This window comes from Delphinus delphis, chromosome 19 (assembly GCF_949987515.2).
Source record: "Delphinus delphis chromosome 19, mDelDel1.2, whole genome shotgun sequence".
NCBI lineage: Eukaryota > Metazoa > Chordata > Mammalia > Artiodactyla > Delphinidae > Delphinus > Delphinus delphis.
The window spans coordinates 25,959,479-25,974,181 of NC_082701.1; the positions used below are offsets into that span (position 1 = coordinate 25,959,479).

The 14,703-nt window shown below is 41.5% G+C and overlaps 1 protein-coding gene across 1 annotated transcript in view; it reads left to right on the forward strand.

The window, feature by feature from the left end:
* Positions 1 to 8,615, forward strand: part of TAF15 (TATA-box binding protein associated factor 15) — a 29,287-nt gene extending 20,672 nt beyond the window's left edge. The window contains exons 10-16 of the mRNA XM_059996977.1: positions 1,531 to 1,640; positions 2,693 to 2,822; positions 5,590 to 5,682; positions 6,120 to 6,201; positions 6,318 to 6,406; positions 6,514 to 6,892; positions 8,247 to 8,615. Coding sequence (XP_059852960.1) covers positions 1,531 to 1,640; positions 2,693 to 2,822; positions 5,590 to 5,682; positions 6,120 to 6,201; positions 6,318 to 6,406; positions 6,514 to 6,892; positions 8,247 to 8,286 — 923 coding nt within the window. The 3' untranslated portion in view covers positions 8,287 to 8,615. The remainder of the gene's footprint in view (positions 1 to 1,530; positions 1,641 to 2,692; positions 2,823 to 5,589; positions 5,683 to 6,119; positions 6,202 to 6,317; positions 6,407 to 6,513; positions 6,893 to 8,246) is intronic.
* The last annotated feature ends 6,088 nt before the right edge of the window (positions 8,616 to 14,703 follow it).

Genomic DNA, 14,703 nt, shown 5'->3' on the forward strand with positions numbered 1-14,703 from the left:
AAGAAAATATTACAATGGATTGATAGTCTGGTCAGTGGGCCTAAGAAACCTGAATTCATATATGAGAGAATTGTCTTACTCTGGGCAGAGGTCACTAATTTCTTTTCTTTTCTTTTCTTTTTTTTTTCTTTTTTACAAAACATCTTTCTTTCTACATGTGCCTTTCTTTTTGTTTTTTTTTTTTTGGCTGTGTTGGGTCTTGGTTGCTGCGCGTGGGCTTTCTCTAGCTGTGGCGAGCGGGGGCTACTCATTGTTGCAGTGCACGGGCTTCTCATTGCAGTGCCTTCTCTTGTTGCGGAGCAGGGGCTCTAGGTGCGCGGGCTTCAGTAGTTGCGGCACATGGGCTCAGTAGTTGTGGCTCGGGCTCTAGAGCGCAGTCTCAGTAGTTGTGGCGCATAGGCTTAGTTGCTCCACGGCATGTGGGATCTTCCCGGACCAGGGATTGAACCCATGTTCCCTGCATTGGCAGGCAGATTCTTAACCAATGTGCCACCAGGGAAGTCCTCAGAGGTCACTAATTTCATGTACCTTTATATTTTCAAATGAAATTCAAGGCTGCCTGGAGCCTTTTGAAAGTTATGTAGAGATTAAAAATCTATTTGAGCCAAAATTTTTTTTTTAATTAATTAATTTTAATTAATTATTTATTTTTGGTTGCATTGGGTCTTCGTTGCTGTGCGCTGGCTTTCTCTAGTTGCGGCGAGCAGGGGCTACTCTTCGTTGCGGTGCGCGGGCTTCTCATTGCAGTGGCTTCTCTTGTTGTGGAGCACAGGCGCTAGGTGTGTGGGCTTCAGTAGTTGTGGCACATGGGCTCAGTAGTTGTGACTCGCGGGCTCTAGAGCGCAGACTCAGTAGCTGTATATATTGAAATCAGAACTTTTGTTTTTATTAAGATGCTAAAGTATTCTATATGGATGGCAATTTCTGAATTATCCCTTGATGGACTGAATTTATGTGCATCTTTCTTGTTTTGTTATACTAATCCAAAAGTGTGCATGTAAGGTAAGGTGTGTGTCAAGGTGCCCCTACTCTCTGGTATATATAAAGCTTATTGCAATGAATGGGAAACCAGCAATTCTGCTTGGCTTGCTTGGAAGTTCAAGGTGTCAGATTTGGGCAGTTTTCTACCAGAAAGCTTTAAAAGTATTGATTAGCCAGAAAGAATTAAAACTCTCCAAAGAAAGGAATGCTACTTTATACTAACTTTCTTCATCTCTTACTGAGCTTGAGTCCTGTATCTGAATCTGAAGAGTGAGATTTGTAAGATTTCCCTTAATTGGTCTATGTATTTGACATAGTGTGGACTTGATCCACTTTACGTGAAGTTTAGTTGTGAGAATTGACCTACCAAATAACTGTTATGACCACTTTGCATGTTTATCTAAGAGGTTTCATGTATTGGTCCTTTTTCCTTTTGGTCACAGAAATAGTTGAATATTGAATAATAAATTATTATTCTTGATTACTAAATAGGATGTAGTAAACCTAAGGAATATGTAAAATTAATCATGGTTTTTTTTTCCCCCATAGATTCAGAATCTGATAATTCAGATAACAACACAATCTTTGTACAAGGACTTGGGGAGGGTGTGTCTACAGATCAAGTGGGGGAGTTCTTTAAACAAATAGGAATTATCAAGGTGAGTAAAAAATTGGCTTATGTTGAAAATCTCATAATTATCGACATATTCTGGTTAAGATACATAGGTTACATAATAAGCCCATACTCCAGTAAGGCTTGTCTCTTAAAGTTCCCTGATGCACATGCTCACCCACATCTGTAGGCATTTGCTAAGTTTGCTAAAATACATGAAGATTTTTATTCCTCGCTTGTGTGTACCTTTCCACAGCCTTCCACAGCTTTGGCTTTCAATCTTAGGACTCTAAACATAGTCTCTGCCTAGCTCCTAAAATTGTGAGACCCAAATGAAATTGTGAAAACATTTTCATATTCTGAAATGCCAACATATGAAAACCCAAGTTATTACTAACAACTTTTTATGTTGGTATTTAATGTCTGCTATATATTTGCCCAATATAATAATGCTTTATTTCATAACTTTATTGTACTTAAGTGTCTCATGCACTGTTTGTTTCATGCATATATTTTCATCTCCCAACTAGAAAGCATTTAGATTAGTGTTAGTAGATTGAAGCATTTGCCTGATATCAGTTTGTAGTTGCTCTTGTTTTGGTGTCCGTGGAATTACTTTTTTTTCCTCCTTCTTGGAGAGTAAAAATTTCTTAAGAAATTATTAATTACACATGAAATATGTAAAAAATTCACACAGTTCTTGTCTTCCGCTCCCTTCTCAACAAAATCCAGTGTGTACGCCTTAATGGTAATTTATTTATTTGCTTGGTGAACATTCTTCCTGGTCTTTTTTTTTTTTTAAGTTTTACAAGGTATATATTTATATGAAGTATTATCTGTTTTCTTTTTTGTGGGTTTAAAGAAATTATACATGGATAAAACTATATACTGTGTATCCTTTTTTTAGTTTGTTTTTCACTTAATGTATTTTAGAGAGTTTTCTTTTTCAGAACCTACAGATAACTTCATTTTTATGTTAAGTTGATAGTATTTATTGTATGGATATGTAAATTCCTTTAAAAAATAAAATTTTAATTATCTATGTGGTTCATGATCACTTTTTCTTAAAATACTGACACCCACTTGTTTGTTCCTCAGACAAATAAGAAGACTGGAAAACCAATGATAAATCTGTACACAGACAAGGACACAGGAAAGCCAAAAGGGGAGGCAACAGTATCATTTGATGACCCTCCTTCAGCTAAGGCAGCCATTGACTGGTTTGATGGTATACCTCATTCATATAGTTTCTTTTTTTTTAAATTTATTTATTTGGTTGTGCTGGCTCTTGGTTGTGGCAGGCGGGCTCCTTAGTCAAACTTGCCGGCTCCTTAGTTGAAGCAGGCAGGCTCCTTAGTTGCGGCTCCAGGGCTCCTTAGTTGCGGCATGCATGTGGGATCTAGTTCCCTGACCAGGGATCGAACCCGGGCCCACTGCATTGGGAGTGCAGAGTCTTATCCATTGCGCCACCAGTGAAGTCCCTCATTCATATCGTTTCAACGTGTGGTTTGGATAAATGTTTTCTAGTATTGAAGTCAAAATATGTTCTCGTAGACGGTGATTATCTTCATGTTTACTTTTTTAGATATTCTATTGAGAATACAGGTCAGAGTTTTTACATACCTTTAGAATTGAGATGAACTCTGTCTAAAATATTTCCTTATGTCATGCTTTGTGCTTAAGGCCACCCTGATAGAGATGTAGAGGGTTGGCCTGGTTGACTATATTCTTTTTAAATTTGGTTAATTTCCCTTAAAATAGAATCTTAATACATACTTAGAAGAAACAGTAAGACTTTTTTTCTCCCTGAAAATACGAAAATATGGGAGAGTAGAAGAAAGGAGTAAAGCATCCATAGTTCTCTACATAGAGACAACTACTGGTATTAACTTTTCCTTCCAGTTAGTTTTTTTAAAATAAATAAATTAATTAATTTTTGGCTGTGTTGGGTCTTTGTTGCTGTGCGCGGGCTTTTTTTCTCTAGTTGCAGCGAGCGGGGGCTACTCTTCGTTGTGGTGTGCGGGCTTCTCATTGTGGTGGCTTCTCTTGTTGTGGAGCACGGGCTCCAGGCACGTTGGCTTCAGTAGTTGTGGCAGGTGAGCTCAGTAGTTGTGGCTCGCGGGCTCTAGAGCACAGGCTCAGTAGTTGTGGTGCACGGGCTTAGTTGCTCTGCGGCATGTGGGATCTTCCTGGACCAGGGCTTGAACCCGTGTCCCCTGCATTGGCAGGAGGATTCTCAACCACAGTGCCACCAGGGAAGCCCCTTCCTTCCAGTCTTTTAAAATAGTTTATCATTATACTCCAAATGTAGTTTTGTCTCATGCTTTTTTTCACTTAACGTCTTAACGTAGTCATTTCCCCATGTTATTATAAATTCACTGTTTTTTTTGTACCCTAATTTAATAATAACTAACACTTACTGCATGTTTACTGTGGTTTATGAGCTAGGCATGGTTCTAAGAACTTTATGTGCGTTAACTCAGTTTGATCTTCACAGTAACCCTATAAGATGTACCCTTTTATTACCATTTTACGGATGATGAAACTCAGGCACAGAGAAGATAAATAATTTCCAAGACCACAGAATAAGTGGCAGGGTCAGGACTTAAACTCAGGCAGTCTAGCACCATTGTCTGTGAAGTGCTAAACTATGCTGGATTGACAGGCACTTGTGGTCCCTTCCAGTTCCAAGATTATTGCACCTGTGTCTTGCAAGACGTAATTGCATTTCTTTACTTCTTCACAGATGAGGTTATGATAACCCTGTCTTCACCTCCATTTTCTTTACTTTTTTGCCCTAATCAGGCCCCATCACCTTGCTCTTGAAGGCTAGGTCCATTCTCCCTCACCTTTCTGCTTGTGTCATAGTTTCTGTGAATCATAAAACTATCATAGCTTATGATATGTTAAAAAAATTATTGTGCCTTTCCCCCATAGGGCAAATGAGCCTCTTAACAGTAACTCCATAGTTCAGCTCTCACCAGGTCTTTTTACAGCTTTTAAAATACTGATCCATGGGTTTCCTATTTAAAAGTGCTTGTCATACCATCTGACATTGTGGAAGGTTGCCAGTCACAACAATTAGGACTTCGGTGAGAGTGCTAAGACTCCTGGATTTATAACGTATTTTATGACTCCTTGGGCACCTTTTCCTTATATGTCAGTTCTCTTATTTAATATAAAGTGAAAATTTCTGTCTCTAAGGCCCTGGGACAGCAGAATATGTGTATGTATGCATGTATATAAGTAATCACATATGCACACATTTTTTTTTTTTTTTTTTTTGTGGTACGCGGGCCTCTCACTGTTGTGGCCTCTCCCGTTGTGGAGCACAGGCTCCGGATGCGCAGGCTCAGCGGCCATGGCTCACGGGCCCAGCCGCTCCGCAGCATGTGGGATCTTCCCGGACCGGGGCACGAACCCGTGTCCCCTGCATCGGCAGGTGGACTCTCAACCACTGCGCCACCCGGGAAGCCCTGCACACATTATTTTTAAAGATACTACTTGTCTAAGGTAAAAAACATTTCAAACGGTACCAAGAGTATATAGTAAAAAATGAGTTTCCTTTCCACCTTTTCACTTACTGGAGTTAAGCACAATAGGCAGTGTATAGACAGGCATATGTGTGCACATGCATGCACATACACACTCATTCCCTTTAAAAAAAAGAAATGGTAGCATACTACATACATTGTTCTGTACTTGGCTTTTTTCATGTAAAATTTTAGATGGTTGTTTTTTTTGTTTTTTTTGTTTTTTGTTTTTTTTGCCTAGTAAGAAATGACTGTCTCCTTGTGACAGATCTGCTGTATTTAGTAGATTGTGTCATGTTCTAGTACAGTTACCTTGACTCTTTGGAACACTAGTGTGTTTGAATTTCTGTGAGGACATGTCAGTTATTCCTCTGAAACTAAAAATTTGTAAGTTTTATATTTTTGAGAGGTGGAGATGTAGAATAGCATTTCTGCAAAACCATTTCTTTTCTTTTTTTTTAGGAAAAGAATTCCATGGCAACATCATTAAAGTGTCTTTTGCCACCAGAAGACCTGAATTCATGAGAGGAGGTGGAAGTGGAGGTGGGCGACGAGGTAAAATACTTATTGCTCACAGGCCTGGGTATTACACAGAAGGTTTGGATTTGAGTCCATGTTCTGTCCCTGTTGTGTGAACTTGCTACTACTTCTCTCTCCCTATCGGTCTTTTTCCTTCTATCTTAAAAGTGAGGTACCTTTATCCCTGAGATTCTGAAACTAAGGAGGGCATTATAGAAAGTGGACTTCGAAGTTTTTTAGTGCATTATTTGCACTTAAATGTGTGCCTTGGGGTCTTCTTCCACATCTCCTGCATTGACTAAATAAGTAAAGCCCCAAATCAAAGAATCATGGAGTCCTGCCATAAGGGGTTAATTTGAGGGGGTGCTGCCCAGTTATTGATGAACACTTGCTCTCAGTTCTTTCGTCTGATGGTTTTCCTCTGCTTTGTTAATGTCTGCTACTGATTCCTCCCCACTCCTTACTTCCCCCAGGCCGTGGAGGATATAGAGGCCGTGGAGGCTTTCAGGGGAGAGGTGGAGACCCCAAAAGTGGGGACTGGGTTTGCCCTAATCCGTAAGTATACCATTTATTTTGGTAGATGTAAGAGTTGGGATTGGGGTTGGAAGGTACAAGAGGGGGTTCTGAATCCATTGGAAACTATTGAGCATTTTATTTTCCTCCTTTCTCAGGTCGTGTGGAAATATGAACTTTGCTCGAAGGAATTCTTGCAATCAGTGCAATGAGCCCAGACCAGAGGACTCTCGTCCCTTAGGAGGAGGTGGGTCAGCCTTTAACAGCATCTGCATGCTATTAATCTTCTGACTGGCATTAAGGAGACTTTCCATTATTCTGCTGGCCTTACTAGTTTGCATTTCTGCCTTGCAGATTTCCGGGGAAGAGGCTACGGTGGAGAGAGGGGCTACAGAGGTCGTGGGGGCAGAGGTGGAGACCGAGGCGGCTATGGTGGAGACCGAAGTGGGGGGGGCTATGGTGGAGACAGAAGTGGCAGTGGTGGCTACGGAGGGGACAGAAGTGGGGGTGGTTATGGGGGGGACCGAGGAGGTGGCTATGGGGGGGACCGTGGTGGTGGCTATGGAGGAGACCGAGGCGGCGGCTATGGAGGAGAGCGAAGTGGGGGGGGCTACGGAGGAGACCGTGGTGGTGGTGGCTACAGTGGGGACCGAAGTGGAGGCTACGGAGGAGACAGGAGTGGCGGCGGCTATGGAGGAGACCGAGGTGGCTATGGAGGCAAAATGGGAGGAAGGTGAGTATTAGAATGTACATACTAACCTTTGTACCTCACTGCTCTTAGATTTTAGAGTCTGAGCCCTTTTCATCACATTTTCTTCCTGTCCAGTTTTTTAGAACTTGAATTTCCCATTGTCAACTCTTTCAGTTAGGTTGGAGAAGATCCGTTTAGTTTCCTGTTTAGCAATTCCTAAAATTTGTTTTGGAAATTCTTATTCATGATCTTTATATTTGGATGAATGTAGGTAAATGTGTGTGTATTCTTTCTCATAGCTAAAGATAATTGAGATTGAGAGATGATTTGAAACTGTATGTAAATCAGGCATTCTTAATCTAAGTGAGGGGAGAGCACACCTTTTATAGGAGTGTGCTTTTATAGGAGTGTGCTTTTTTTTTTAGCAAATCACATGTGCTACCTTGCAGTTGTTTCTCTGGAGATTCTGTTACACCTTTTCCAGATGAAAATCACTGGTGGTACTGATGGGAGTGTGCTATGCACGTGAAAGCTGTAGAGGCAAAAAAAATTGAATAACCAGTGATGTAAAATAACTTCAGTTACTGTGCCAGAGACAATATAGGGTAGCAAGAATTAGTAAAGCATGTAGTTAAGAGCACAGAGTTTGGAGACAGACTGTCTTCTTTCAAATCCTGGCTCCACCACTTATTAGCTGCTTGATAAGCAAGTTACTTAACCCTTTGGAGCGTCAGTATTCTCATCTGTAAAATGGGGCTAATGATATCTCCTTCGTGGAGTTGCATTAGATTATGTTACAACGGTTGCCATGGTAACCATGCCATGCCGTGGGGCCATGGTAATCACTGTATAATTATTAGCTATTAGTAATTATCATCTATTAAACACTTCTTACTGTGTGGCAAATCCTGTGAAAGTGTCTTTGTATACTTTAGTTCTAGTCCTTCTGTCAACCCCAGAGGTAGATGTACTTGCCATTTTACAGAGTTAGAAATGTTGAGTAACTTTTCCAAGATCGCATAGTAAGTGGCAGGTCCAGAATTCTTACATGAAAGTGTTTGCTTGCTTATTCCACTATACTACTCTTCTTTTTAGAGTTCTGGAATGGCAGTCTCTGACCTGAAATACCACAGTGGTTTAGAGTCCTTATTCTAGATGGAAAAATTTTTAAGAGAGTTAGTGATAGCAGGGCTTCTAGGAACTTTGTATGTCTTAAAGCTGATAAATTAGACATTTCGTAAGCACCTTCTAGGAGCAGAGAAATATATTAGGCATGGTGTCATTCTTATAGAAATTGTCAAGCTGATGCCAGTCACCAGCACCCTGAAGAAGTGTCTGATGCTTTCCCCTGGTAGAAAATTGGAATTTAGTCTGGCTCTTTATTTTTCATTCCTAGAAACGACTACAGAAATGAGCAGCGCAACCGACCATACTGATGACTGTTTTGAATGTTCCTTTGTCTCTGACATGATCCATAGTGAAATTGCCAGAGTTTTGCCTGCTGCTTTCCTCGTGGCCTCTTCTTGCGTAGTGAAATTAAGTGACATTTGGATTTTTATTTGGGTGGGAGGGCTGGGACAGTTTTCCTTTTAGAAATGTCCATCGAAATATCCCCCTTTAGTTTCCAGCCTTATCCTTCCCAACCCTTGAAGCTAAGTGCATTGTAAAATATTGCCAAAATGGAAAGTGTTTTGTAATACTGCAATAAAGGATGTTTGTTTTGTGGACTTTTGTACATTAGTGCATTGTTCTGTCACACTCAGGATGCAGTCACAGCAGATTCGAACTCTAAAGAATTAGGAAATGAATTCTACTTCATGAAGTTAAAATGTTACTTCCAACCATATTTATTGAGTTCCTACTCCATTTAGAATAGTAGTTTCCAAGCATGACTGCATGTCAGAACCACCAGAGGAGGTTGTCAAAATTCCAGATTCCTAGGCCTCACCCCAGGTCTACTGGATCAGAAATTGGTGGGATGTGGGGAGGTAGAGCTGGGAATCTTAATTTATCTTTAGATCACCAGGTGGTTTTGATAAAAACCAGGTTTACAGCTGAGAACCATTTATTTAGGGCAGTGTTCTAGACGCTGGGAATATGGGGGTCCAAGGGCTAGGAAGGAAGAGTAAGGTTTGACAAACCAGGGTTAAGATACCAATATACATAATATGTTATTTGATATTCTTTAAAAAACTATTTTTCCTACCCTTACCAAGGGTAAGGCACTGCATCAGATGCTGGATATGTTACTCATCAAGCAAACAGAGAGTATATAGTCTGATAAGTGCTCTGGTAAGAATAGTACAAGGTGCTTTGAGGGCTGGTTGGAAGGATACTTAATCCAGTCATGTGGGATTGGGAAAGCTTGGTGAGCCTTGAGGGAAGAGTAGGAATTGGCTAAGTAAAGAGGCTGGGGTGAGGAATTGGTGTTCCCAGCAGAAAACTGACATGAACAAATATTAATAAATCAGGAGTTAAAAGAGTGAGAAACAGGCTGTGCCCTTGAGAATTGTATGTAGTGCACTGTGATTGGAGGAAGAAGTTTAAGAATGGGCATGCAAAAGATAAGACTGGAGAGGTAAGCCAGCTCTACGATAAGGTCCTTGCATTTCATTTTCCCCCTGCCTCCATATGGGGAGTCATTAAAAGATTTTAAGCAGGGGAATGGCCTGACCTGAGTGGCATCAACTGAAAGATAATTATGGCTGCCTAGTAGAGAGGCTGGACTGGAGACAGAATGGTATACCAGGTGAGAGATGATACAGGTCTGAGCTCAGATAGTGACTGGATGAGGAGGAGATAATAGATTTGAGAAGTGAAGGGGTATATTTGATGGGATTTGGCTGGATGTCAGAAGTAGTGGGGAGAAAAGAGTCAGGTTTCTGGCCTGGGCAGTTGGGTAGATGTGCTGTTCATTGAAATAGGAAACACTGGAAAAGGAAACAGGTTTGGGAGTAAGATGAGGGAAATTAATTCAGTTGTGGGTAAGTAGAATTTGGGGCACTTGTGAATGTCCCTTCCAAGTAGGGACATTCAGTCAGCAGCTGGGTGTGCAAATCTGCAGCCCAGAGAACAGCAGCACTGAACATTACGTGCCACTGATGTTCCTTACTGACTTCTGTCTCCTTTGCTAGCTTTACTTGCCCTTTACGTGTTAGAAGTTTCTCAGTTTGTTCTGATCCCCTTTCTTCTATTTATACGCACTTGTTAAAAAAAAATTTATTTATTTATTTTTGGCTGCGTTGGGTCTTCGTTGCTGCGTGCGGGCTTTCTCTAGTGGCGGTGAGTGGGGGCTAAGCTTCGTTGTGGTGCATGGGCTTCTCATTGCGGTGGCTTCTCTTGTTGCAGAGCACAGGCTCACGCAGGCTTCAGTAGTTGTGCTGCATGGGCTTCAGTAGTTGTGGCGCACGGGCTTCGTTGCTCCGCGGCATGTGGGATCTTTCTGGACCAGGGCTCGAACCTGTGTCCCCTGTATCGGCAGGCGGATTCTTCTTAACCACTGCGCCACCAGGAAAGCCCCTATACTCACTTTTATCCTGGGTTTTATATGGTGATGACTACACCAAATTTATGTCTCCAGTCTGTCTTCTTCCCTTAACTCTGCATTATGTCCAGCTGCCTACTTGACTTTTCCACTAGGATGTATTTAACATAACTTTTTTTTTTTTGGTGACTCCGCTGGGACTGAACAGAACTTCTGATCTCCAAATCAGTTTCTTTCTTCCTGGTCTTCCTCATCTCAGTCTTAATCTACCCAAATCAGATCAGATAAAAAACTTAGAACCTACATTTGATTTCTCTTTCACTCATCCCATACTTTCAGGTCCTTTTAATTCTACCTCCAAAATATATCCTGAAACCATCTTTATATTCTTAGTTCTAATCCTGGTACAAGCTACAGTCATCACTTTTCTGGATAACTGCAATAGCCCATTAATAGGTCCCCCACAATCTTGCCCCTCTAAAATCTATTCTTCACACAGCAGCTAAACAATATGGTAATGATGTAAATCAACCTATATGTCATGCCTCTTTAAAACCCTTTCAGTGACCTCCCATTGTATGTTGGCTATAAATTCCTTACCTTGGTTTACCAAGCCCTGTATGATCTGGCCTTTGTCTCCACAACCTCATAGGAGAATATTTTTCCATACTAGCCTTACCTTAACCACATTGGTCCTAATCTTGATGGTACAAAACGTGCTTCTGTTTTAGTATCTTTGCGTGTGCTTTGTGCAGGATTCTCTTTCCTCATATTCACATGGTTGACTCCTTTTCATAACAATGTTGGGTCAAATCCCAGCCTCCCTCCCAGGTGTTTGCTGACCTTCGTATCTAAAATACTTCTTCCAGTCACACACACATCATCTCTTAATGATGTCCTCACAGTACTTATCACTATATGAAACGATCTTTTTGTGGTTAATTTCTCTCCTCCATTAGAATGTAAGTTCCAGGAGAGTAGGGAACCTCTTCTGATGTTCACTGTTCTACCCCAGTACCTAGGTAGGTACTCAATGAATATTGACTAAATGAAAGACTCTATTATTATAGATTTGAGCCATTAGTATATAAATGGTAATTAAAGTGATGAGAGTGGATATGATTAAAATAAGACTAGTGTAGTGGTTTTCCATCTTAGCTGGATACTAGAATTAGCTAGCAACTTTTTTAAAATGCAGAAGATGTCTGGGCTCCACTCCAGAACAATGGAATCTGTGAGGCCTGGGACATTTAAAAAACAAAAGCCCCAATTGATTCTAATGGTTTTGGAGTCTAGAGAGAAAAGAGCCTAGGACAAAACCCTGAGAAGTACCAATATTTAAGAGATAATAGGAAATTCCCTGGTGGTCCAGTGGTTAGGACTCCTTGCTTTCACAGCTGAGGGCCTGGGTTCCTCCCTGGTTGGGGAACTAAGATCCCACAAACCACGTGGTGCAGCCAAAAATAAAAAAAATAATAATAGAAGAGGATACTGAAACAGACTGGGAATACCAGTGAGGTGTCAGTGGAACCCAAGGGAAGAGTGGACTACAAGGAGGGAGAAACTAATGGGGTCAAGTGCCCGAGTTGGCCAAGTCACATAAAGGATAGAAAGCATTCATTGTATGTAGCAATACGGAGGTTATAAATTATCTTTGCATGAGATTTCTCAACCTTGGTGCTACTCACATTTTGGGTTGGATAATTATTTGTTGTGGAGGGCTGCCCTGTGCTATGTATAGGATATTTAGCCACATCCCTGCCCTCTACCGCAAGACACCAGTAGCAGCCCCCAATTGTGACAACCAAAAATGTCTCCCGACATTGCCAAGTGTCCCTTGGAGGGGGCAGAATTGTCCCTTTTGAGAACTACTGCCTTAGCAAAAGCAGTTTTGGTAGAGAATTGAATTCTGAACCCAAACTGAAGTAGGGTAATAAATAATAGAAATTAGAGAAATGGAGACAGGTAGTGTGGACAACTATTTAAGAATCTTGATTATGAAGGATGATTAGAGGTGAGGTGAGCTAAGGAGAGGAGGCATCTAGAAAGGGTTATGGGTTTGTGGGAGGTTATTTTTAAGATGGTTGGGAATTGATCATGTTTATACACTATTTGAAAGGAAATGGGGAAAATTGATATTCAAATTCCTTGAAGGAATGGCACCCAAGACACTGGTGGAGGATTTTGCCTCGGAAGAGGAGAGTGCCTCTTGCACTGTAATGGAGCTAAGGTTAGTGCAGATGCTGATAATCGTAGTAACAGATGACTGACATTTATTGGGAGCTTACTGTATGCCAGGCAATTATAAGCAATCCGTATGTGTTAACTCATTTAATTCTCATAACAATGCTGTGAGGCAAGGAGGTATAGGGAAAAATATTCCTTTTGAATGTAAAATCAGAGAAGAGGTGAATAGTGTAAATGATTTTGATTGCTACTGGAAAGGGGCTTTTAGAAGGGACACTGAGGAACAGAGACCCTGAAAGGTTAAGCAACTTACCCAAGATCACATCTCTAGTAAGTTACAGAGCTAGGATACTAACCAGAGTATCTGGCCTTAGAGCCTGTGCTATCAACTACTGTATACAAGGATTCTTATAACAGGTGGCAAGAAGTTGAGGTAATTTCATCTGATGTTTTTAATTTTTTTCCCCCGAAGAGAAATAATGGCCTACTGAGGGTTGGGGAGTAATAAGATAGAAAGTTTGAAGAGCCTGTAGGAAATGTGAAGAGAGCAGAGAAGGCTTGAAATTGTAACTAGGAACCCATAAAATTGCCAGACAGCAATAAGAACTCAGTTAAGATAGGAAGCAAGTATTTTGAGGGAACCAGTCTATGGATGTGTGAGTTTTCTCCACTATAATCAGCAACCTGGTTATAGGATCAGAGGCAATTTGATTCAGGGTTGGGGATTTTACTAGTCAGAGAGAGAGATGATAGTGGAAGTATAAGAATAGTGAGAATAGTGGTTGATGGATGGAGTCCCAGCTGAGTAGAAATTTAAAAAGTAAGAGGGGGCTAACAGGGAGAATGTAGGGAAGTCAAGACCTTAGTGTTATTGATGAGATTCAGAGGCCTGGTAGTGGGGATAAAAAGAGCTGGAGAGATAGAAGGTTTGGGTCAGAAAGTAGATGTTCACGATTTTGTAGATGGAGAAATTCCTGGGGATGACTAGGGCTAAGTGTGGCCATGGAAGTAGGTAGCTGAAGTGAAAGAGAGGGAAAAGCCTTTGTAGTTGAGCTGAGGGACTGAGGAACTGAGGTGTTGGATGGTTGTCCATAGGGATGGTGATAGCAAGACTAAGATTCAGGCAATGAATGAGAGAAAATAGGGAAGTGGGCCAGAGGGTGGGATAGCTCGTTTGAGAGTCAAGACCCTTGGAGAAACAATGACAGGACATTGTGACATTGGAAGGAATGTAGGAGGATGAGCAACACCTGACATTTCAGGAAGAAGCCAGTTCAAGAGCAAGGTTTCAGTTATAGCACAGAGATGGGGGAGAATGTTTGAGGAAGAGGTGTAGAGGTAGAGGGTATAAATCCTTTTTTTTTTTTTTTTTGCCATCAGTGGGAGTATCCAGAGATCCCATTAGAAAGGGAGGAGAGGTAAGAGGGGGACTTACATTTTGGATGGTGTCCAAAAATCCATCCCAACATATCCTGATGGCTGAGAAGAGTGGGCATTTCAGGCCTCTGAGAGAAGTTGGCCACAGCTTGGATTAAGTGTGTTTCTAAGAATATTGGATATAGGTAGCTCTGGTACTGGGAAGGCTCTGGTACCTTGGTGGCATACCAGACGGTCGGTGCTCTATGCAGACCTTTATGCTCCGTGCTGTCTTTTTTTTTTTTAATATTTATTGTATTTATTTTCTTTATCTTTTTTTTTTTTTTTTTTTTTGGCTGCATCGGGTCTTAGTTGTGGCACGTGGGATCTTCGTTGAGGCATGTGGGATCTTTTGTTGCTGCATGCATGCTTCCCTAGTTGTGTGCGGGCTTCTCTCTAGTTGTGGCGTGCGGGTTTTCTCTTCTCTAGTTGTGGTGCGCGGGCTCCAGAGCGTGTGGGCTCTGCAGTTTGCGGCACGTGGGCTCTCTTGTTGAGGCGTGTGAGCTCAGTAGTTGTGGCACTCAGGCTTATTTGACCTGTGGCATGTGGGATCTTAGTTCCCCGACTAGGGATTGAACCCACGTCCACTGGACCACCAGGGAAGTCCCCTTGGTGCTGCCTTAAATCTTCTGGTGAGGACTGGTGAAATTATTATTGAGGTCCTACTGAGCAGAGACTGGTATCTGGCTGAGTAATGAGACATCCCCTGGAGAGACCCATAAGTATGGAAGAGGAGGGGTTGGAAATCTGTGGGCAGGACTTTGCG